Source organism: Mustela erminea, chromosome 12 (assembly GCF_009829155.1).
Source record: "Mustela erminea isolate mMusErm1 chromosome 12, mMusErm1.Pri, whole genome shotgun sequence".
Classification (NCBI taxonomy): Eukaryota; Metazoa; Chordata; class Mammalia; order Carnivora; family Mustelidae; genus Mustela; species Mustela erminea.
The window spans coordinates 91,995,503-92,019,865 of record NC_045625.1 but is presented as its reverse complement, the minus strand read 5'-3'; the positions used below and the strand labels follow the sequence as shown (position 1 = coordinate 92,019,865).

The following is a 24,363-nucleotide window of genomic DNA, read 5'->3' as shown; positions in this document are numbered from 1 at the left end:
TGTTTCCCAAAGGGCGAGACAGAAGGCTATCCTCCAAGGTTGAGGGGGAGTGCAGATTTGCCCCCCTGCCTGGGCAGGGCTGCAGGATGGACTTCATACCAGTATGGGCCATTGACTGAGGATTCAAATCAAGCAGAATTGCCAACCAGGCCCTCTGTGCAGGTGCTGGGGTCCCTGATCAGTCACTGCTGAAAGCCACAACACGTGGTCCCCCAAGATCTGAGCACGGATTTCTATAACTCGGTCTCCCCACTGCTGCGGTCCGATCCTAATTCTTGAACTTGGCACATTCCCCCAGTGATCCTGGTGAGGTGAGACCCCACGGAGCCTCCAGGAAGAATCCCATAATGCTGGGGAAGCCAAATGGACATGGGGTTCTCTTTTTCCTGTTGGAGAAACCAGAGGCCAGGGGAGCCCTCTCTGTCTCTCCCAGGGCCAACCCCGGGCAGCAGCGTTGTGGTGAGAGGGTGGCTATTTCTCCTCCTTCTACCAGGTTTGTCTTGGTCTCTGTTCTCCAGAGGGAAGCTTCAGCCTTAGCCACAGCTTCTGAAATTTTCAGTCTTGCCTAGTGGCTAGCTGGTCTCCGGAGAGGCACTGTACTTGGCAGTGTCCTGTGCCACCATGTTGGTGGTGCCCCTCCCCCATCTCTGAATTTGACTCACTTCCGGTACCTCAGATAACTGGGATCGTGCCACATATGCTTCTGTGTCTGACGTGCTTCCCATGACGTGAAGCATAACGTGCTCAAAGTTCGTCCATGCCGTAGCATAGAACCCCCTTCCTTTTCAAGGACGCGTGGCACTCCATTGCATGTATATATCGTGCCTTGTTTTTGTAGCAGTATCGGAGGTGGAACTCAGAGATTATGTAATAATTCTGTTTCTAATTTTTTGAGGATCTGTAATACTGTTTTCTGCAGGAGCTGCTGTGGGTTCCCACAAACACTTGCCCACCTTTTCACTAACTTGTTACTTCTGCTACGAGCCACGTTAACAGGTGTGAGGTCATATCTCTCTGTGGTTTGATCTGCGTTTCCCTAATGACTAGGGATGTTGAACATCTTTTCAGGCGGATGCTGACCCTTTGTATAATAGGTGGTTATCCAAATCCTTGGCCCATTTCTTACTTAGGTTGTTTTGTTTTTGTTTTTGATTTGTAGAAGTTCCTTATATTGTAGATAGTAACCCCTTATCAGGTATATGGTTTGGAAATATTTTCTTCCATTCGATAGGCTGCATTTTTACTAAGTTGATTGTGTCCTTTGATGCACAGAGATTTTAAATTCTGATGTAATCATCTTTCCTGTGCTTTTGATGTCACATCTGTTCATGTATTGGTAAGTCCAATGTCATGACAGTTTTCCCTATATTTTCTTCTAAGGGTTTTTTTTTTTTTTTTTTTTTTAGATACCCTGTTTAGATTTTTGATCCATTTAGAGTTGATTCTTACATATGGTGTAAGTTAAGGTACAAACTTCATACTTCTGCAACTGGATGTCTAGTTTTTCCAAAACTATTTATTATAAAGACTCATTTCCCCAATGCGTGATCTTGGTACTTTTGTTTAAAATCATTTGACCCCACCTCTGAGGTCTATTCCATTCTCTTCGCCCATGTGTCTATCTTTATGGCAGTGCTACATTCTTTTGATTGTGCTAGCTTTTGGAATAAGTTTTGCAATTAAGAAATGTGAGATCTCCAACTCTGTTCCTTTTTTTTTTTTTTTTTTTAACGTTGTTCTGCTAATTCAGGGAAACTTGAGATCCATACAGATTTTAGGACTGATTTTTATATCTGCAAAAACATTGTATTTTGAAAAGAACTGTACTGAAGCAGTGGATTCCTTTGGGTTAGTATCAGCATCTTATAATATTCGTTCATCCAACCAGGACTATTTCATTTTTTTGTGTCTTTAAAAATTTCTGCAGCAATGTTCCATAATTTTCAGGGCATAAGCCTTGCCTCCTTGGTTAAGTTTATTCATTAATATTTTGTTCTTTCATATGCTATTGTAAATAGAATGGTCTTCCTTAATTTTTCTTTATAGACTTTTTATCCTTAGTGTATAGAAATGCAACTGAATTTTTTAAACTGAAATATAGAAAATGTAACTTTGTGTATTGATTTTGTATCCTGAACTTTGCTGAATTCATTTCATTTCATTTATTTATTTAATTACTTATTTATATTCTTTATAAGCAAGCTTCATTCCCAGCGTGGGGTTTGAACGCATGATCCCGAGACCAAAAGTAGCATGCTCTACTGACCAAGCCAGCCAGGCACCTTGGCTGAAGTCATTTATTAATTCTAACAGGTTTTGTCAGTGTGTGTGTGTGTGTGTGTGTGTGTGTGTGTGTGTAATTTTTAGTTTTATTTTGTTTTTATAGAAAAGATCATATTTTCTGTAAAAGAAGCAGATTTACTTCTCCCTTTCAAATCTGTGTTTGATTTCATTCTCTTGCCTGATTGCTCTGGACAGTACTTCCAGTACTATCTTGATAGAAGTCATCAAAACTAGTATCCTTTTCCTGATCGTAGAGGAAAATCTTCCAGTCTTTCCCCCATTAAGAATGATGTTAGCTGTGGGCTTTCTGTGTCTGGCCTTTGCTACGTTGAATTATCAGGGGAATGTTGGCCTCATAGAATTATAATTTGTCTCAGTGTGACTCTCTGGATTTATTCTACTTAAAGTTTGTTTTGCTTCTTGTGTTTATATATTCATGTATTTTCCCAAATTTGGGAAATCATCATTATTTCTTTGAATAATCTCTCTGCCCCTTTCTGTCCTTGCTCTGTCTGGGACTTCTCCCACGAATATATCAATCTGCTTCATTGGCTTCCTGGCTCCCATGGGCTCTGTTCACTTGCCATTTTTTTATTTTTACTCCTCGGTCATGTTAACTTGCAATGACACCTCTTCAGGTTTGCTAATTCTTTCTGTTGTCTATGTGAGTCTGTAGTTGAAGCTCTGCCATGAAGCTCTGACATGAGCTTTCAATTTTGTCAATTTTTCAGGTCCAGAGTTTGTTTGGTTCTTTTTATAATTTTGATCTCTTTGGTGATATTCTCATTTCGTTCATATGTAGTTTTTGTGATTTCCTTTAATTCTTCAATTCTTTGTCCATCTTGTGCTTTAGTTCTGCGAGTATTACAAGGCAATAATTTAAAAGTCTTTGTCCACTAAATCTGAAGCCTTATTTCTTTAGAGTCTATGTCTGGAGATTTGCTTCAGTTCTCTAAATGGGCCATCTTTTATGCTTTGTGAAGTTTTGTTGAAAATGAGCATTTGAAAAAAAATAGCTATCGTTCCCACTCTTTGCAAACTGGCTACGTGCAGCATAAGGCCTTTACTAATTAGCCTGGTGTAGGCTTAACACCTTCTCGGGTCTTTCCTGGGCATGTGTCTTTCCTGGGACCGTGCATGTGCTTTTTTTCTGAGTCCACCCTATGCCTGACTGCTTTTAAATGCCCCAATTTCCCTGAGAGACTTATCCCAGCTTTTTCCCAAGGCCATAGATGTTCTACCATGTTCCTCTGCCTCTGATCTCAGCTCCCAGGCACTCTGTATCTGTAGTGTCCCTGCAGTTTCCAGGGGCTCTGACACCTGCCATGAATTTCGGCATCCTCAGACCTGACGTACGAACTCTTGCTGTAGGGGATGAAATTTTCCTTCTACCCTTCTATGCTCTGCAGCTGGTCAGAGTATTACATGAAAAGAAGCCAGATTCATGGAAGGAAAAAAAAAAAAGTTTTCATTATGCATGTGTGCATAGGAGTTTCAGGAAAATATGAAATTTGACATGGAAGCCAGATGGCTGAGACTTCTCTATCTAAGATTAGGGAAGGCAGGGGTTCGGAGTGTCGAGGTGGCAGTGAGGAGAGGCAAGTTACGGGAATGTGAGGGAACAAAATGTAGTAATGAATGCTGCACTTTTATGCAGACAAGACTCTCTCAGGAAAAAGAATTCTCTGAGAATAGCTCTCTGCCTGGTACAGGCGCTTTTTCTAATGGGAATTTCCTTTATACATTTTCTTTGCAAAAAGGGGAAGTTTAGACCTTACTTCAGGCAGGTAAGGGGCAGGTAAAGATGTTTTCTTGAGTTTTCTAGTTCTTGATGGCCTTCAGTTCAAAATAATCCCTATGCCAAAGTGGCCTGTTTTGGGGTGCTCTGAACCCTTTCACCATAATTCCTGTATGAGTCAGGCCAGACAGAAGCCTTGTCCTTCAGGCAGCCTGCCAACAGTTGAGAACACAACCACCAAACAACCCTCATCCTTCTGTCCCAGGGGAGGTACTAGGAATTGGGTGGCTTCCTCCGGACCACAGCCTGCTCAGAGGAGCTGGGGTCAGGGTGATCGAAACAACAATTCCTGGTGTTTTTAGTGTGGCATTTTCTTGATCGGCCGTTCACCGGGTTGCCAGGATCCTTGACTGGTTTCCAGAGTTCTCACGGAGATATTTCTCTGAGACTGCTGTCACTCACTTGGTGTTTCTGAGCGGAACAAGGGCTGGCGCTTCCGGGTTTGCCGTCTTGCTTGAGTCTTTGGACTCACGATCGTCCTCACCGGTTCAGAACACGGGTGCGGCGGAGGGGCCTTTCCGCACTTGCCCACTCAGGTCTGTTTCTGCCTGAGGTGCTGGGACGGCGATGAATGAGGCGAGCTGCTACCTCCCTTCGTCTTGCTTACGAGCTCAGGGGCAAGGGGAGAGGAGCAAGCACAGAGAGCTAATAAACACAAAACGGAGACTCATTCTGCTCCAGGCTGCGGAGGAAGCAGCATCTGGGGGCTCGGCGATGGGAGGTGTCGGAGTTTACCCTAACCGAGTGCTCCAGACCGAGGGACCAAGAAACAGAAATCTGTTGCCTCCCAGCTCCGGAGGCTAGAATTCTAGGAACTGGAGTGCAAAGGTCTGGGGGCTTCGTGCCGTTGTCAGGACCAGGCTCCCTTTGAAACCCCGCGGAATTGTCTTGCTTCTGGCATTTGCTAGAAATTCTTGGCATCCTTTGACGTGTCGATGTGTCACTCCTGTCTCTGGCTTCGCTGCCCCACAGCTGTCCTCTCCCTGTGCACCCTCCTCTCCTTAGAAGAACACGAGTCAAACGAAGTAAATGCCTGCCCTCCTCCAGGACGAGCTCATCTTAACTATTTCTGCAATGAACCCGTTTCCAAGTAAGGTCACATTTTGGGTTATTAGTAGCTAGTATGTCACTTGTATTTGGGGGGAGGGCACAATTCAACACTTAGCAGGGGCTGCAAGTTTAAATCGGGTGGCCAGGAAGGCCTCCTTTGGGAACACATTTTGCCGTGGCTTTGAGTGGAATGGCCTGAGCCTGATGAGCTCACAGAGCCGATGAGCGCCCATGCAGCAGCCTTGATGGGACGAAGGCCTCGAAGCATTTGGGGAACAGGAAGGAGACCAATCACGCTGACCCTGAGAGCAGAGGAGACGGGGAGGAGAGGGAGCTGGGGGGCCTTGTGAGCCAACACCAAACCTGGGCCTGAGTCTCAAAGCCCTGGGATGCCAGTCCAGGTCTGCCTGCTCCACTCCGCCTGGCTGCTGGCAGAACAAACTGGAAATCGTGACCAGCAATGAGAGGAGTGGCCCAGGGTCATCAGGGCCGTCTTCAGTCTTTTCGGTTCTTCAGAGAGGACAATGGTGAGGGGGGACAGGAAACCTGTTCTTCTACATGTTCCGAGGGTAGAAAAGGGAGCCGTGAGCACATGGGAAAGGCAGACACGTACAAGGAAGGTGATCCTGAGCTCAGGGCCGGACGCAGCCTCCCGGGGAGGAGGTAGGGCTGACCGCGGCAGAAGGGGGCGCGCTGGAAGCCACTTTCCTGTTGTCCCGCAATTCACCACCACGCCCTGCGGACCGGATGTGGGAGAGAAGAAAGCCACTGGAGACAAGGAGACCAGGGACACAAGAGAGCAGAGAGCAGGGTGACCGGATGGCCCTGGATCCACACGGAGAGGAAGCCCACTAGACCCAAAAGATGACAGGTGATCCAAAGGACAGCAAGACGAAGGGAAAAGGCTGGTACCGCCCAGAAGGAGGTGGGATCCTGCAGGTGCAAAGCTGCGGCTTGGGAGACACAGCTCTGAGGTTACGGACCTAGCGGAGCACGGGAGGAGAGACCGTCTTGCTCGAGAGGCTGCAGGAGATGCGGGGACGGGCCCACAGTCAGGGCTTCACGAGGCAAAGTCTGGCCGGCTTCTACAAAGAAGTTTGGGATGCAGGGAAGTTGGTGGGTAAGACTCAGGTGTCCCAAAAGAGGCGGCGGAGGGTTTGCCGGGGAGGGAGAGCAGGGGTGTCGGCGGGCTGCATCAGGGACAGGCAGAGCAGGTTAAGAGCACAGAGCCGCATTTCATGGCTGCCCTCATCTGTATGTGCTCACTAATATTTCAGGAGACGCAGAGAACCAGGTCAACCTTAGATAAGGCAGCGATGAGAAACTCTCGAGATTACAGGGAACAGATGTCAGCTTTGGCATCTGTGTAGCTTGGGAGGCTGAAAAGATTAAGAGCAGATAGGAAGCATGATGCCTGGGCCTTGTCATAACAGCACTGGGGGTGGGAGGAAGAACAGAGGCGAAACCTCCTTAGACTTAGAAGCACCCAGGACAGCTGCGTAGAGCCTAAAGGGATGATGAAATATAGACAACCAAGGTGAAAACCAAGGGAATAGCGAAGGAGCCTCACCCTCTGTAAAAAAGACCTGCCTTCAAGAGTCTTCACTCACAGAGAGGGGACGCCCATCTCTGGACATCATCCTGGATGCTGAGGTACTGTTGCAGTGCACAACAATAGCCACCGTCCAGGACTGAAGCCTGGTGCTCCTGTGTTCGGCGTCTTGCTCCCGAAGGCTCTCAGCTGACTCCCTTCCTGGGAATGGACTCAGAAAGGGCCTGGAGGAGGACAGCCTGTGATGACTAATCCCACGGCAGTTCTGGATGTGGGACATCTCTCTGAAGGGCCAACCCAGTGTCAGGACCAATGAACTCACTGACAAAAAAATCAAAAGAAAACTTCATTTTCTTCTTGCCTGTTGTGGGAAGATTTTATTTTCTGGGGCCTGGGCTTTCTTTTCTCCAAGTAGATGTACGAGGCTTTTCACACTGCAGGGCTAAGGACTTAGTATGTAAGGTCTGGCCCGCCGAGGGATCAGGCTTCGTGGGAGGAAGTCTGGATGGGAGAAGGCCAGGTCAGCAGGTGGACGTCCTGACCACTGGCATGGCCGCTGGGAGACATGCTGTCCCCCCGGCGGTGTCCTGCACCCCCCCTTACGTGCTAAGCTGCGTGGACAGGGCCGTGAGGGCTGCGACCCTGGGAGACCCCTGCAGGATCAGAAACATCAGGGGCGGAGGGCGCTGAGCTAGCACATCCATCCAGGCAGTGCCCTTTCTACATTTCTAAGGAGACCGGTTGACATGGCATTTGTTAAAAATATGATTGAAGAGCGAACGTTAGTGCCGTAGGTTCCACACCCTACACGTGGCACCAGGACCCCGGCTTGTCTGGTAAGCACGCGCTGCCGCCCCCCACCTCCAGTTTCTGAGTCTGGGCGGGGCTGAGATGCCCGTGACCTTCCCAGCGGCTGCCCACACTGCTGCGGCCTGGGGCCCAGACCCGTGTCTCAGAGAAAGCAGGAGGAAAGGGAGCCAGTGACACACGGAAGGAGCAGAGTCCCACCGTGTGTCTTTTCATTATGTGTGCTTGCCCAGCAGCCAACCAGAGCGTCTCCTGCCTTAGCCCCCGGCTCCTGCCCCAGCGTTAGGCTCTGGCTCTGCCTCTGTGGACCTGTGACATCAGGTCCTAAATGGAGCCACGCCGCCCTGGGAGAGGAGCGAGGGGGCGTGGCCCCTTGGGCAGTTTGTGTAATGCACAAAGGTGACCAGCAGAGGGCGACAGTGAGGTTGGGGTTCTGCAGGTGCCCAGCACCCACCCTGCTGGGAACCTGGCATGGCTAGCATCTGCTGCAGGAAGGTTCTTTGCAGAAAGAGTCTTCTGCCCCTCGAGTCCTGCACTGTCTCGGGGGCAAGGGGAGAGTGTGTCCACCCAGAGAGAGGGTTAGCCAAGTCCTAGTTGCAGAGTGCAAAGTGGGGCCATAGCTGAAGAAGCTCCTTTCACAGCCTCCCAAAAGGTCCTGGGGGCTCACGTGTGATTCCGGGAGAAGGACAAGGCTTCCGCTAACTGAGGGATGCTGGACCGACTGACCTGGTTTCAGTTTGCCTTAGAAAATAGACGTATGTGTGTTTCTCTGACCCGAACGCATCACCAACTGTGGTCAGTCTCTGCATTGAGATGGCTGAGCTCAGGGGTCCCTGCTTGAAACAGTCTCAGCACGACCAGGGAACCTGTTAGAATTGCACGCTGTGGAACCCCAGGCCACTGACTCGGAAAACCTGGGCTGAGGTTCTGCTGGCCGCGCTGAACATGCGGAGAGTTTGAGACACACTGGCCTGACGCTGCCCACGTCCAGCAGGCTTAGAGATCTCATGGAGGATCTTACGAAAGTCGGATTTTAGAAGCAATCTGCTCCTTCCGGCCAGTGAAAAGTCAGGGCTTGTGGAATGACAGGGAGAGCGAAGACATCATTTGAAGCGGCCGCTCCTGTTCAAATGGGGCCCTGGGGCCCGTGCGGCACCTTCTCAGAACAAATGATGATTGTAGGTGGCAAAGTGCAGATTCTTCTGCAGTGTGCAATGTGCAGGACCCCCGGCTCCGTTCCCCAGCTCCAGATGCTCGCTCCGTCCGGCCCTGGGCTCGGACGGGCTCTCTGCCTTCACCACGTCCACGCTGTTGAATTCCTTTGCCATTCCCGACTTAGTCCTCAACTTTATTTTACCATTTAACCTGGTAACCTACGTTTCAGGCTGTCGTGGAAAACAACATCTCAGTTTGTTAGCCTGTGAGGTCCTTTCGGATTCCAAAAATCATCAGCATCCCTGCGCTGTCCCCGGGATAGCTTTGTGCTGAAGAGGAGACGCCTGCTGAAACGGCCACCCCACTTCCCTGCGGCATTACAAAGGGGGTAGGTTTGCCCATAGCAACCCTCAATGACCTTGGCCCCCACATTCCAATGGCCTTAGCTTCTAGGTCAAGATGAGAGTCAATCAGTGGAAAAAATAAATTTTCTTAATTATAATTATCATGCTAAGTAAGATTTTAAAATCATGTATTTCCTGTGAATAATGCAGGAACATACTTTGGAAATGAACATCAAAGGATAGAGCAGTTTGAAATTATACAGACATTCAAGACAGGTTTAAACAGGTAAATGGGATTCTATGAGCTAAATCAAATTTTAAGAACAACCGAACACTGCCTGAGTCTCTTGGGAAAATTGGTATTAAAAAAAAAAACAAAGAATGAGTTATAATAGGGCAAAGGACTATTCCTCAGAGCTGTAGTTTACCGTCCATACTTCATCAGTGTTACAGGCAAGCGTTGGAAACATGTTGGCACGGAACTGTTGGCCATAAATCTTATATCCTGCTGATTCACCTGTTTCCGATCAATGCTTCTTAGAGAACACGGCTTATCCATGCCAGAAAATAAACCTGGTTATTTCCTCCAAACGCTAATGTGGAACTACTCAGTGGAAAGGCAGCTCCAGCCCCAGACTGCCCATGGTGCTTTTGTCACAGGAGCCTAGTAAATGAGAAGGTACTATCCTGCGCCGTGCGGGAGGCTCTGGGCACGGCCGAGTTCACCTGCCCTCTCACGGAGCAGGTTTCTAATTTAGTACCTGGACGTCGCAAGAGAAGCTTAGGTGGTTCGTAGCGCGTACAGCTGCGGATGCGAAGGCTCTAAAACAAAAGAACCCGGCGCACTTTCAATGGAATGATTTTAATTCCTTGAATTCCCAGAAAATCCCAGTCCTGGCCATCTATTCCAGGAGCATGCAGTAGGCGGCACCTAAAAGCTCTTGGGAGGCGAGCAGGCGCCATTTGAGCAAAAGCAGCGGCGGCTGCAGCAGCTGGCAGGGCTCGCAAGTCGGCGATCCAAGCGCGAGCGCGAGGAGGGAGGCCGGAGGACGGCCGGCCTGGGCGGCGCAGGTGCGGGGCGTGCGTGGTGTGCGGGGCGCAGGTGCGCGGGGGCGCGGGGGGCGCGGGGCGCAGGTGCGCGGGGGCGCGTGGGGCGCAGGTGCGCGGGGGCGCGGGGAGCCGGTGCAAGGGGCGCGGGGAGCAGGGGCAGGGGGCGCGCGGGGCGCGCGGGGCGCGCGGGACGCAGGGACGGGGGCCGCGGGGCGAGGGGACGCGGGCGCGGGCGCGGGGGCGCGGGGGCGCGGGGCGCAGGTGGCGGGGCGCGGGGCGCACGGCGGGCGAGCAGCTGACAGCAGCGTCACGGCGGCGGCGCCAGGGAGCGCGCGCCCCGCCTGCCTCGGGAGGAGCCCGGCGCGCACAGCCTGCGCTGCCCTGTCCTATGCGAGGCGAGCTCGGGAGAGGCTCCGGGCAGAGTTGTGCGGCTCCTCAGGTAAGGATCCCCCCTCCTTCGCTGGGGCCTCGCCGCGTCCGCAATGGGGCGCCGAGGCCCGGGCATCCTGGGGGCGAGCCCCCGGGAGAGGGATCGCCGCCATCCCGGAGGGCGAGCCAGCAGTCGGGCTGGCGGAGTTGGCCCGCGGGGGACGAGCTGCATTTCTGTATCCTTGTCCGCGAGGGCGTGCGTCCCGGCCCCTCGTCCATAACGTGTTCTTGCGAGAAGAAAACCCGCCTCGTACACGTTCCTTGGGATTCCTTCCAAAACAGGAGTTAGTGCTTTAGAAAAGCCTGCGGTGCAGGTGTTCTGTTGTGGAACTTGATTGAATGGGTTTGCAGAGTCCTCAGGGATGGGGTCCGAGGGGAGAGAAATGCAGAGCACGTTGGGGCTGCTGTTGGCTCAGCATGTTTTCCCACCGCACCGCAGCCCTGGACTAAGCTTGGCTGAGACCTGGCGATGTATTTTAATTCTCTTTTTTAAAAAAGGAGCTCTCATGGGCTCCTTTCTCATGAGCTCTTCACGGGTGCCCCCGCCCCGTGTGCCCTGGGGTGAGGGCAGGCGCGGGGGAAGTGCCCACCGAACCCCTTCTGTAGTAAGAACGTGGCTTCCCGGAGATGACAATGACTCCTGAGCTCCAGCTCCCGGGCTCCCTGCAAAGCGGGGCTGGCTTCTCGCCCTGGCTTCCCGCCCTGAGTCTTCCATCCATCCCCCGTCCGGCCAGAAAATTGCTGGTTTTCTCCTTTAAAACCAGCTCCCATTCTTGGGGGTTTGGGAGACTTTTAAACTGGAGGCTCGGTGCACCCCCCAGTTCCCTCCATTGGCCACAGAAATACAGCGTCGTGGTGGGATTCAGTCCTTCCGACTGTGCAGTGACACAGCTCGTCTCCCTTGGGGATCTATCCTACATCTCTGCCCTTATTAACTTTGGAACGACCCCCTTCCAAGTGAGGAGATCGTCATAGCATAGGAGACCTTCCCTGCTTTGAACTAAAAACCTATAAAATATTCTTTTTAAGGAAGATTTTCTAGGTAACAGTAGAAAGCCAGAGCGTTTCATATTCTCGATCAGTCCAAGTGCACTTCTCTCCCAGTGGCATTTGGATTTGAAGGGGTGGAGTGGGAGGGAGAGAAAATGGGAGGGTAAAATTAGGATAAATTTAACAATTTTGTGGGGGGGTAATACTATTTTTTGGAGGGGGGGTCATTGCCTGAAATTGCGAACTGTCAACCGTTCTGTGTCTGGAAGTGCAGGAGCCCAGCGTTCCTATGGGCTGAGACACTGAAGCCCCGTGGCTCATCCCACAGAAACAGGAGGAACAAGGCAGGGAAGCCTTCTCATCCCCTTTAACACATGGCGGCTGGTTTGGTCAGCGGGGCGAGGTTCCAGGTAGTGAGCACAGGGAAGGCATCAGGGACAGGCGATTCTCCCAGGGCACCTAGAAGCCCTGCTTCCTCCTGAGCTACCCCTGCAGACGGCAATTAAATGTGCACGGTTATTGCAGAAACCTCTAGAATCGTTTCTTGTTCCAGCTTTAGTAGTTGTTCCTCTCTAAGGAGAGGCTCAGAAAACAGCCAAATTGAATTCCGAGTTGTGGGCGTGCCTTCGTGCTTGCGGCTGGCAATCCTGCGTCCTCGGCAAGCAGGGGATGCTGTCTGCGCTCGCCGACCTGCACATCTTCCTGAAAAATTAGAGCCTTTGAGAAATAACCAGCATTCTTTGTCAAAAAGGGAGCGTGTCTGTGACAGTAAACGCGTGTTTGTTCTTCTAATTTTGTTGCCATAGTTGATATGTGATTAACCTTCTGACTTGGACGAGTCGTCATTGCTCGCGGCCCCCGCCCCCAAGGTAAATGCAGTGAATTTTTGCACTAAAAAAAATTTCCTTGTTATAGAGGAGCATTTGGTGTTCTGGAGTGAGGGGATTGCCAGCACTCGGTTCTAAGCCAGAAAGGGCGCAGCGCCGACCTGCACGTTTCGATTCCGATAACCCCTGGGTCCCGTTCTCACCTGTCAGGTGCGTGAGCTGTCCGCCCGCCGGTCGCTCCGTCCGGTGTGGCTACTCACAAGGAGCACTTGTCTCTTTGAAGACACAACCGATTTCCAGGACACCGGTTTTGGTTATGATTTAGCTGGGAAGATACCTGCTCTTGATCAAAAGGGAAGGTGAGGGTTGTCCTACCATCAGGATGGGCAGATGCGGTTTTACACGTTACACGTACACACACGTACTCGGGTAAGGGTTCACCTGAAGTCGTGTAACGGCCGTCACGTCGGGCTTTAGTTTTGTTTTATTACGAGTCTTGCAAGTTTCTCTTCCTTCCCCAGGTGAGGATTCCTCAGAGGCTTGGAGCAGATGTTCTCCTGGCCTCTCTTGCTCTGCTCTCGCCGTCTGCAAATTCGGGAAAGAAAGATCCCTTGCAGCCCTGTCCCCTGGCCTTAGTGCAGTGAAGTATTTTGCTATAAACCAGTACTGTCCAAAATAAGTAGAGCATGTGAACCACGTCGAAAGGATCACATTAGAAAAGTCAAAATAAACAGGTGAGGTGAATTTTAGTCACATATTTTCTTTAACCCAGTCTCTCAGAAGTGACGTTTTAAAGATATAATTGATACAAAATACTGACGGGACATTTTATAAGTTTTTTTTTTTTTTTTTCATGATAGGTCTTACACTTAGGGAGCATCTCAGTTTGGATTAGCTACATTTAAGAGGTCCATAGCCCGTGCAGCTAGTGGTTATTGTAGTGACCAGCAGGGCTATGGAATGTTAACTTTCTGACAAAGCAATTTAAAAGCTGAAAGGTTAGGAACCATTAGCCATTACATTGAACCAATTAAAGACTATAAAAAAAATAGACAGATAATCTCACATTGCTATAAGACCTGTATCCTACCCTTCCCTACCACTAGCTAGTTGTGAGATCTTGAAACCGATTTTTGCTTCTTTATCAGCAAATCAGGAGAATTGGGTCAAATCATGGGTTCGGTCAGATACCTTGAGTCAAATACCTGGTTCTCTGAGAATTAACCAGCAGGGAGGCTTGTGGATCCGGCCCACCTGCAGCCTGGCCATCTGCTGTAGCAGAAACGAAGGGACCCGGCGCAGGGTGGGTGTTGCCGCTTTGCACAAGGCCTGTCTGCTTCTGTCCAGTCCCTGACGGCGACGTCAGCGGCCGCGTCCCCATGTCCCGCAGGAGATCTTTCAGTTTTCATATTTAAATTCCTTTACTGGGCAGGTAGCAGCAAACCCGTTGTAAAATCAGGAAGTAGCGTGTAAGTATGTATTTACTGCATGAATGCCCGTGATTCACGGATATTTTCAAATTATCCTTCGCTGGTATGCGTGTGCATTTTCGATGTTTCTCTCCATTTTAACACCATTAAGTAAAGTTTGCTGAAGTGCGATGCCTTATAATCGACTGCCCCGCGAATACTGACTTCTTGAAGACCAGAAATGAGTGACCTTAAGGAAAAGATGTCAGTTTCTTCGCCCCGCCCCGGGGTGGCCTTGGGGACGGGGGATCCGTGAGCAATGGAGGGGGCGGGGGCGTTTCTATCGCAGGGCCGGCTGTCTCCGAGCCTGGAGGAGTTTAAAGAGAGCAGCATCTTGTGAGGAGGGAGTTTGTGCTCTGTTGTTCTAAAGCTAATTAACGTCCGGAAAGTGGTTGTTTTCTGAAGTGAGGGAGTGCAGAGACTGCCCGGCTCTGCTCCCGTCGACTCTGAAGCGGAGTGCTCAGACCGAGCAGCCCTTGGGGGGGGAAGCAGAGCGCTCAGACCGAGCAGCCCTTGGAGGGGGAAGCAGAGCGCTCAGACCGAGCAGCCCTTGGAGGGGGACAGTTTCCTCCCTGCGTCATCTTCACCCTCCAATTGTCTTCCTGGGGCAGGCCTGTGACTTTCTATGTGGACTGTACCTTCTGCGGATACTGGGCAAGGGGGGGCATCATCCGTATCCAGGTCTCTGTGTCTAGAACAAAGCCAGCAGCTCACCCAGCTCTACCCCAGGGAGAGTCCAGCTCGATGGCGTTCTCCTTTGTGTATGAACTTGGACTTGTCTTCCCAACTGTGCTACCAGCCACCAGCCCCAGCCGTCTGCACACCTGCGCACGGAAGACCAGGGGGCTCTCTCACCGTGCGCCCTGCCCGTCAGCTGTCCCCTGAGGCTCACAGAAAGCCGTCTGTGAAATAGCCTCTTGACCCTGGGGGTACGACACAGCAGTTTATCTCTCCGGCTTTCTCACTCATCGGCTATCGCTTCATGCCTATCCCTCCTTGACCAGATGCCAGCGAAGCCAGCCCCGACGACAGCAGGTTTCTTACGACGCAGGCTGAGTGTGTCGGAACTGACCCTCCTGCTCCAGCAGGTTTCCGGCGGATCGCTGCTCTTGGCGGCTGAGTCAGAGAACATACGCGGCCATCTGGGATTCGCCGCCTAACGTGGCTGTTGCATTTTTTAAGTAATATGAGACCATTCTGGAAGGAGCTTGGCCCTAGTGCATTTTCCTACAGGAAACCTCCTTCCTCACGGTTCTAGCATCCTGAGCTCTGGTTCCGTTGTTGCTGATTGGGACCGGCGGGGATGCCTTCCAGGGTTTGCTGAGCCTCAGCTGAAGTGCGGTTCTGCCACCTCCTCGCTGTGCACCGACTGCCAGTCCTTCGCGCCCCCGGAGGCTCGGCTCCCGCATCTGAACGTTGAGGCCACGTGAGCGTCTGGATGGGAGGCGTTTCTGAGATGCAGCTTGTCTGGGCCTCTCTGCCCCTGCTGGAGGGTCCGGACGCCCGGCTGTGCTGGTTGTGGTCGCCGTCTGGTCAGCGTCGAACGGTTCTGCTCTCTCTGCTTTGAATGGTTCGGTTTTGTTCCTCTGCTGCGGAGGCCGGCGTGGAGCCCCGGTCTGACGTTGAACCTTGCTTCCGGAGGGGCTTCTGGCCTCTGGCCTTGGCTCGTTCTAGCCAAGACTGGGGGACACACACTCCAACTAATCTTGAAAGGTGGATTTTTTTTTTTCTTTATATCTTGCTCTTTGAGCTGGGCCTGTAGGGACTCCGTGTTCTGATTCTGGTTAAATCCGTGCTCCTCCGTTTGCCAACTCTTTCCTTCTGTTCCTTGACCGAGCTCATCTCCCCGCAGGCAGTCCTGCCTGTCCCTGAATTCATGCTGTTCTGGGTCTGTAAGCATGTCCCCTGCTTGACGCCTTTGTGGCTCTGGTCTCTTCATCTCTGTAAGGCTCCTGGGGGGCCCGGTGCCGACCGAAGCCTGCGGAGGACAGGAGGTGCTGAGGACAGTCCAGGGTCACCTGTCATTGGATTCCACACACGCGGGCCGCCGCAGACTTCCGTGGCACGTTCTGCTGACCTGCGTGGTGACTGTGGAGAGGACACAAATCAATACTGATCAGTGGTTCAGGCCCCGAGTCCAGCCCTTGCCTTTGCTCATCCCGTCGGCTTCCGACCTCTGATGCTCTTCGTCCTTCTCCAAGAGCATCGGCCCCACGTCCGGCGTCCGTCCTCATGGCGCGTGCAGATGTCACCCGGGAGAGCTCGGTTGTTCCTTCCTCCCCACCTGCTCCCTGTGGCTTCCACAGCGTGGCCTTCCATGCAGCCGCTCCCACCCCCGGTGCTCCCGTGAGCTTTGCAGACTCAGGTTCCGAGCTGGAGTCCTCTCTGGTTCCCTCGTGGGTCTTGCAAGCCGTCTTGTCCGCTCTGGGCTTCAGGCCTGATGTCAGCGTGGCTCCCAGCCTCACACCGCGGTCCCGGGGCCACAGCAGGTGCTGCGCACGTCATCCCCCTGCCCACGTGCCGTGAGCCTCGACGGCCCAAACATGCTCGCAGCTCATGATCTCACATGCCCCTGCAACCCATCCTTTGCCCAGCGTGCTCTCAGGAGAGGGTCTGGTCCCGTCCCTCCGGCTCTACCATTTGGAAACCCGACCAGTTTCCCTGATGCTTTACTGCCCACTCCCCATCTGACCTCCTTCCTAACCAACCACCATCACTTCCGGGTTGGCGGCACGTTGCCTGTACTCGGTCTTCCCCGTCGCCTGTCTGGTCCAAGCTGTCTGCGTTTGGGCGTAATTTACTGTAACTTCTTGTCCGCTTTCTCCGCTGCAGCCGGCCCCTTTCAGTGGCTGTGCAGTGTGGTCTGAAACGCACGTGGCCGTCACAGTACCTCCTGGCCCTGCCTCCCCCCACGTGGCTGCCCTCCTGCAGTCGGGGCTGAGATCATGCACCGAGACAGTCAGGGAGACTGTCTGAGAAGGGGATATTTGAACATAGGTCTGTAGAAGGTGAGTGGGGAAGAGTGGTCCATGGAGAGGGAACTGCCGGTGCAAAGGCCCTGGGGCAGGAGCATACCAGCTGTTATCCGGGGAGCAAGGAGACACGTGGCTGGATGAGCTGGGGCAGTGCAGGGGGAGGTAAGGCTGAGTGTGGGGGCGAGCCCTTCAGCTGCTGTTCTCTGAGACAGCATGGTCAGTGGAAGGTTCTGAGTACAGAGGTGACAAGGTCTCGTACCTTCCGGGAGTTGATGAGAGCCGCTTGAGGATGAAGCCTACTCTCTGCTTAGGAAGTGGCTGCAGGGACCCAGCTGAGGGGCATGGGACATGTTAGGGAGCACGGGCGATCCATGGTGAGGTCCAGCCATGTTCAGGAGACATCACTGGGCCGCTCTACTGATGGCCCGGGCATGAGGTGCCAGAGGTCAGGATGGGTTCAGGAGGGCTCTGAGGGTTTAGGCCCAGAAAGCTGGAAGGGAATGTTGCCATCTGCCAAGATGAAGCAAGTTGCGAGGGGAGATGTTGAGGAGTTATAGGCAAATCAGTTGTGCACCTGTTGTTTTGGGATGTCCCCAAGGCATTCAAGCAAAGAGGTCCAGCAGGGAGAGGGCCGGTAAGGCTGTAGTGTAGGGCAGGGGCCTGGCCGTGGGTACGCCATTGGGCATGGCTGGCATATGGTTGGCATTTATAGTCGTGGACCCAGAGGGTGAGCTGAGCGGGGATGGCCCTGACCGCTCCTTCTACCATCACCTGGTCCAAGCCAGGACCTCTTGACTGTCTCCTGCTTCCACCCTGCCCTACTGAGTCCTCAAGGAGGCCCCCCACAGCAGGACTCCCACTGTCCCTCCTCTCCTAAAATCCCTCAGGGACCAGCATCCTTCTCATGGTAAATGCTGACTCAGCACCATCACCCGTCCCTGCCCATCACTTGCGGCCGCATCGACCTTCCCCCATCTCCTTCCCTGCGTTCTGGAGTCCTCCACGGTCTGAAAACAGGTCACGCTGGTATCTGCTTGCACCTGACGCCCTCACTGCCAGGGAGCTCTTCCCCGGGTACCAGGCTTCACACCTTTGCCTCTCGCAAATCTTTACTCGGATGACCACTTTGCAGGGAGCCCTTCTCTGGCCTCCGTTCCCCTCTGACACCCGCACCACATTCTCGAAATGGGACTGAAGGGTACTGCATCTGTGCATTTTTATCACGCGCGTCCATACCCGTGAGGATCCTTCATCCAGAAGACCTTGAAAATGCTAGGAGAGAAGTCTGATTTTCAGGTTTTTAGTTGTGCAGATGGGAAAGTTGTTTAGGAACACATTCACCTTGCTTCTGACCAAGACATGTAATAGTAGAAGCATCGTTTTTCCCAGTTGTATAAAAAATAATGGACATACTGATTCACTGTATAGGCTGAGGGCACATAGCATCATCATTTAATGTACGTACATTGTGACATGAGCACCCCAGCAGGTTCATCTAATACCCATTTTCTTATATAAATATAGGAAAAAGAAAAGAAAGAGAAAAAAAAGGTTTTAAAGAAAAAAGTATTCCTCTTATGATGGGAACTCCAGATTTACATCCTCACGAGCGTCCCCGCAGACCTCAGGGCCGTGCTGGCTCGGTCAGCATCGCCGCACAAGGCAGTCGTACGAACCGTGCATTTATAACTTGGAGGCATCTCTGTTTTGACTACGTTCCTCCAATTTTCCCTTTCCCACCCTGTGCCTCTGGTAACTGCATGTGCACACCCGTTTTCAATGAGTTTGAAAAGAGTTTTTGTTTGCACGTTGTCGACTTCGCGTGTAAGTGGAATTGTGTAGCGTCCATCTTCCTCTGCCTGACTTATCCCACTTAGAATCACGCCTTCCGTGTCCATCTGTGTTGTTGCAAATGATAAGAGTTCTTTGTTGTTTTAATGCTTGCATCATATTCCATTGCGTGAATTTACGTGACCTCTTCATGCCCTCATTCATCACGGACACTAAGATCGTCTCTGTGTCTTGATTATTGTAAATAGGCTGCAATGAACATTTCCTTTTAGAAAATTTGTTGATAGTGCATAGAGATGTTACTGATTTTTATGTAAGTTTCGTATCTCGCAGCTCTGTGAGATTCATTGATTAGATCTAACGATGTTTTGGTAGAGCCATTGGAGTTTTCTCTATGTAGAATCATATCATCTTCAAATTAGAGACAATTTTGATTCTTCCTGTCCAATTCTAATGCCTTTATTTCTTTTCTTGCCCAATTGCTCTGGCTACCATCTCTCGTACCCTACTGAGTAGGAGTGGTGTCACCACACCAGGAGGCGTGGTGTCCGTAGAGGAAAAGCTTTCAGCCTTTCTCCGTTGATGGTGTTAGTGTGGACTTGCCATATATGATCTTCTTATGTTGAGATAGGTTTCTTCTGCACCTGATCTGTCGAGTGCTTTCATCCTGAGTGGCTGTTGGATTTCGTCCCATGCTTGTCCTGCGTCTGTTGAGACGACCGTCTGATGATTTTCTTCCATTCTGTGGATGTGATCTGTCGCGTGTTGATCTGCAGGTATGGAACCATCCTTGTGTCCCAGGGATAAACCCCACGTGATTAAGGTGAACGATTCTTACCACGTGCTGCCGAGATCAGTTTGCCAGTATTTTATGGAGAATTTTTGCGTCTGAACTCATCAGGGAATTGGCCTGTCATTTACTTTTCTAATAGTGTTTTTTTCTGATACGGGTGTTGAGTATTCCCTCCTTTTCTTTCTTTTTTCCTTTTTTTTTTTTTTGGAAGAGTTTGAGAAGGACTGGTGTCCACTCTCCTTTACATTCACTAGTGAAGCCATCTGGTCTGGGCTTTCCTTTATTGGGAGACTTTCTATAGCAGAGTCAATTCCCTTACTAGTAATTGATTTGTTCAGATTTTCTGTTCACAGGTTCCCAGGGGTAAGCCCTGGAGGTTCTGCTGCAGGTCTCATGGTGTGAATCAGAGTAGGGACTCCCACAGAGTGACCCACAGTGCTGGGGCAGGCTGGTTGTCTCTCCTGGGTTCTCTTTTCCCCTTGAAGGAACCAGAGGCTCAGGGGAGGCCTGTCCTCGTGGACTACACTGGCTTGGGGAAGGGGTGATGTGGTCAGTGTGTGGTGGTTCCTCTAACACGGACTGTCTTGGGCTCTGGGGTCCACCTCACCTCCATGTTCTAGGATTCTCTCAGTGGTGTTTTTTTTCTTTTTATTTTTTTAAAATTTTATTTATTTATTTGAGAGAGAGAAAGGCAGAAATGGTGAGAGAGAATACAAGTGGACGAGCAGGCTTCCCGCTGAGCAGAGAGCCCGAGGCGGGGCTCGATCCCAGGACCCTGAGATCATGACCTGAGCCGAAGGCAGACTGAGCCACACAGGCGTCCCCGTCTTGCTTTTGACAAGATGTTAGTTGCTCTGGTCAAGGGGAACAAAGGCGGGAACAGTCCGTGTCACCGTCTCAGTGACATCTACATGACTCTCCTAGGAGTGATTTTATGCATCTCTCTCCAAACTGCTCTCTTCATAGGGCAGTTGTGTTCCCAAAGGAGGGACTGTGTCTCCTTCTCATGCTTATAGTTTCATCTTCATATCACAGAGATGGAGAAAGTCTGCTTAGTTTTGTATAATACCTGCTAGATGGCCGGCTGCTCAAAGCCATCTGCCATACAGAAAACGGCAATGAATTTAGAACAGTTGCTTGTTGTATGAAAGATAAACGCATGACTTGCCTTTTCATTTGGCAACACTTACATAGTCCGTGCTACAAGGTAATTAGTAAGTCGTTCTGCAGCAGTAGACGGCATTTTTCTGGTTGCTTCTTATCTCCTTGTAAAGTGTGTCCAAGAATTTGAACCTTATCTTAAAGGTTTTATTTTTTTATATTACATATTATTATATATTATTTATATATATATTAAAATACTTGCCTCATATGTAATATAATATATACATTCTTATCTCTTATAAATTAAGAATACTTATTTTATATTTAAAAGCACATTTGGAGATAGATATATAGAAAAGAATGGACCTGGACCGCCTTCTTACACCATGTACAGGAATAAACTCAAAGAGATAAAAGACCTAAATGTGAGACCTGAAACCGTAAAACACCTAAAAGAAAACACAAGCGGTAATCTCTTGGACATTGGCCCTAGCACCGTATTTATGGACATGTCTTCTCAGGCAAGGGAAACAAAAGCAAAATCAAACTATTGGAACTGCACCAAAATAAAAAGCTTTTCTACAGCCAAGGGAGCCATTGATGAAACAAAATGACAATCTAGTGAATGGGAGAAGGTATTTGCAAATGATATATCCAAGAAGGGGTTAATATTCAAAATATGTAGAGAACTTATATAAGTCAACACACACACCAAAAAAAACCCTCAAATAATCTGATTAAAAATGGACAAAAGACCTGAATAGACATTTTACCAAAGAAGACATGCGGAGAGCCAACAGACACATGGAAAGATTCTCAGCCCACGTGTCATCGGGGAATGTGAGTGAGGTACCACCTCACAGCTGTCACGATGGCTCGAATCAAAAGGACGAGAAATAACAAGTGTGGCTGAGAATGTAGTGGAAAAGGAACCTCGTGCACTGTTGGTGGGAACCCAAGCTGGTGCAGCCACTGCGGGAACCGCTATGGAGGGTCCTCAGAAAGTTACTGTAGGATCCAGTAATCCCACTGTGGGGAATTTACCCAAAGAAAATGAAAACACTAATTGAAAAGGACACTTGCATTCCTATGTTTATTGCAGCGTTATTTATAATAGCCAAGATAGGAAAGGCCGGAGGTGTAGGGGTAGGGAGCAGATGAAACAGGTGAGGGAAAATTAAACCAAGTATCCAGAATGCACAATAGCCCGGAGCTCCTGCCTACGCTTGGCTCACACTTCTCTGCTGTAAGAACTTACTGAACGGTACAATAAATTCTGCACACTGGCTCTGTCTCTTACAACGTTAGCACGTCTCCTTTTGGAAATTTTTATTTCACTTGTCGTTGTCAACTGTGAGTGGTCAGTGTTCTGTCCATGTTTCACAACTTCATTTTGTTTCTTTGAAGGACTCATTTATCTTCTCTGGTACGATTTTCCTTGTTTGGCTCACAGAAATGTATTCCAGCAACAGATAATCACTTAGTACGTGCTGAGGGCTCCCGATGAGTCAGACGCCTGGTGAATGAATTCAGCAGGGACCCTGCCTTTGCGGCGCCGATACTGGGCCAGGAGTGGGGCGAGCACACAAACCAACCAGCCAACACTGGCAGAAGAGAGCCCGTGCCGGAGCGTCTCGCGGAGAGAGACTCGTTAGAGCAAATACTAGATGCACCGAAGTGTGTTCAGACCTTTGTACTTCGGCTCCACTGTAGCAAATCTCTCCTCTGAAACTTCTCCTACGGGCTCCGTGCCACCTCATGCATTACTATTTCTGATGTATCTTTCTGTAGGATTCTGTATATCCTGTATTTCAGATATATGACAGATTTTATAGGATTCTGTATATCCTATATTTCTATAGGATTCTGATTTTGGTTTGTCACCACACGTGTTGACATATTATTTTATATACTTTGTCGCAGCAGGAAAATCAGTATTTTTCTGATGACTTGGGGCTTTTTTGCCTGTAACTATTAATTAGAAGAGGATTCTAAAAATTTTCTTAAAGAAATCACCTTTAATTCAATTTTGTAACTCATGTGATTAATTATAATGTGCTGTTGAACGTTTGCTAAAGAAAAAAGTGTAAGGATTTGTTCCAGAACACTGCATACCAGCAAATACAACATGTGAGCCATACCTGTAATTTTTCATTTTGTAAAGAAACTACATTTTAAAACGTAAAGGCACAGGTGAAGTTAATTAATTAATTAATTTTTTAGAAGTTTTTTAAAAGATTTTATTTATTTATTTGACAGACAGAGATCACATGTAGGCAGAGAGGCAGGCAGAGAGGCAGGTGGGGGCGGGGGAAGCAGGCTCCCCGCTGAGCAGAGAGCCTGATGCGGGGCTCGATCCCAGGACCTTGAGACCATGACCTGAGCCAAAAGCGGATGCTTGACACCCTGAGCCACCCCGGCGCCCCAGGTGAAGTTAATTTAGGTAATGTATGCAGTGTATACGAACTAGCATCCTCTTACGTTAGCAGTGGTATCACAGCTGTGAATGGGGTATGCAGCAGCTTTTTTGTCCTAAGGTCCGAAATCCAGTGCAAGACGTCTCCCTCGAGTCTTGCCGCAGCTCCCGTGGGGAGTGGCTCCCGTGCTGGACACGAGTCTCACGGGGTTTAGTGTCAAAGAGCCATGCCTCACGTCACCTTCGGTGCAGCAGAGGAGTGGGTCCAGGAAGTAGGTGCCCGTGTTAATTGGTCTTCTCGGGAAATTAGATTTTTGTTTGGTTTTGCCAGATCAGATCAGACCCTTAATGCTTTTACTGTGCGGCGTGGGTGAGCAAGGGGAGGGACCGTCTGCTGCCGCTGCTGCCCACTGTGCTCGTGTCCTGCATGTGGTCCTTAGGTTTCGGTTCTGCGGTTACTAAAAATGTTCACACGTACAATCGGACTTTTCTTGTGCTAAAACACAGGCGACGTAAAATCCACCACTTGCATCATTTCCTTTTTTTTTTTTTAAATTTAATTTTACTTTTTCAGTGTTCCAAGATTCATTGTTTATGCACCCCACTCAGTGCTCCACGCAATCCGTGCCCTCCGTAGTACCCGCCACTAGGCCCTCTCAACCCCCTCCCCCCGTCCCCTCCCAAACCCTCCGTGCATCACTGAACATGCGTGGCCTGGCACACGTTCACACTGTCCTGCCACCACGTGGCTGAGGAACCCACCACCTCCCCACACTGAAGCTCCGCCCCCGTCAGACAGACACTAACCCTCCATTGTCTCCTCCCCCAGGCCTGGCACACCCCCTGCCGCTTTCTGTCTCCACAGTCTGAGCACTCGGGGGACCTCACCTAGGTGGGACCTTGTCATCCCCGTCCTTCTGTGACTGGTTCATGGCACTTGGCGTGCTGCCCTCGGGGTTCATCCGTGCCTTAGCAGGTGTCTGGACTTCGGCCCCGTTACGGCTGAGTAATGATGCACTGCGCGTATGCCCTGTTTGGTTTGTGGAGTCCTCCGGCCGCGGACCCTGCGTCGCTCCGCCTGCTGGCTGTAGTGATCAGTGCTGCCGCGAACACGGTGTGCGAGCGTCTTGTCAGTATTTTAGCTACGTGTCTGTGTGTTGTTATCTATCAGTTATTTGGGGATGTACACGCAGAAGTGGATTGCTGTGCCAGTTCTATGGTTAATTTCTCCATGGTCTTCTCTGATTGCTTGCTGGTCATTTCTTTGGATTTTGGGGAGTCCACATCCTACGGGTGTGAAGGGTGCCTCAGAGTGGCTTTGAGCTGCGTTTTCCTGGCGACGAATGTGGAACATCTTTTCATGTGCTTCTTGCCACAGGTATATTTTCTTCAGAGAAATATTTAGACGAGCCCTTTGTCCATATTTTGGTGGGTTTGTTTTTTGTTTGGCTACTCCGTTCTGAGTCCTCTGTCTTTTCCTGATAGTGTCTTATCAGAGTGTAGGACATGTTTCCCCCATTGTGAGTTTTC

General features: G+C 50.4%; 1 protein-coding gene across 4 annotated transcripts in view; it reads left to right on the top strand.

The window, feature by feature from the left end:
• The first annotated feature begins 9,617 nt into the window (after positions 1-9,617).
• Positions 9,618-24,363, top strand: part of DIRAS2 (DIRAS family GTPase 2) — a 28,088-nt gene continuing 13,342 nt past the window's right edge. Inside the window, exons 1-2 of one of the 4 annotated variants that reach the window (XM_032308397.1) lie at positions 9,618-10,060; positions 19,152-19,296. In XM_032308397.1, the coding sequence (XP_032164288.1) occupies positions 19,213-19,296 (84 nt within the window). In that variant the 5' untranslated portion in view covers positions 9,618-10,060; positions 19,152-19,212. Of the gene's footprint in view, positions 10,061-10,311; positions 10,479-14,451; positions 16,763-19,151; positions 19,297-24,363 lie in introns of those variants that run through there. The other 3 variants (XM_032308395.1, XM_032308396.1, XM_032308398.1) reach the window with 3 other exon arrangements.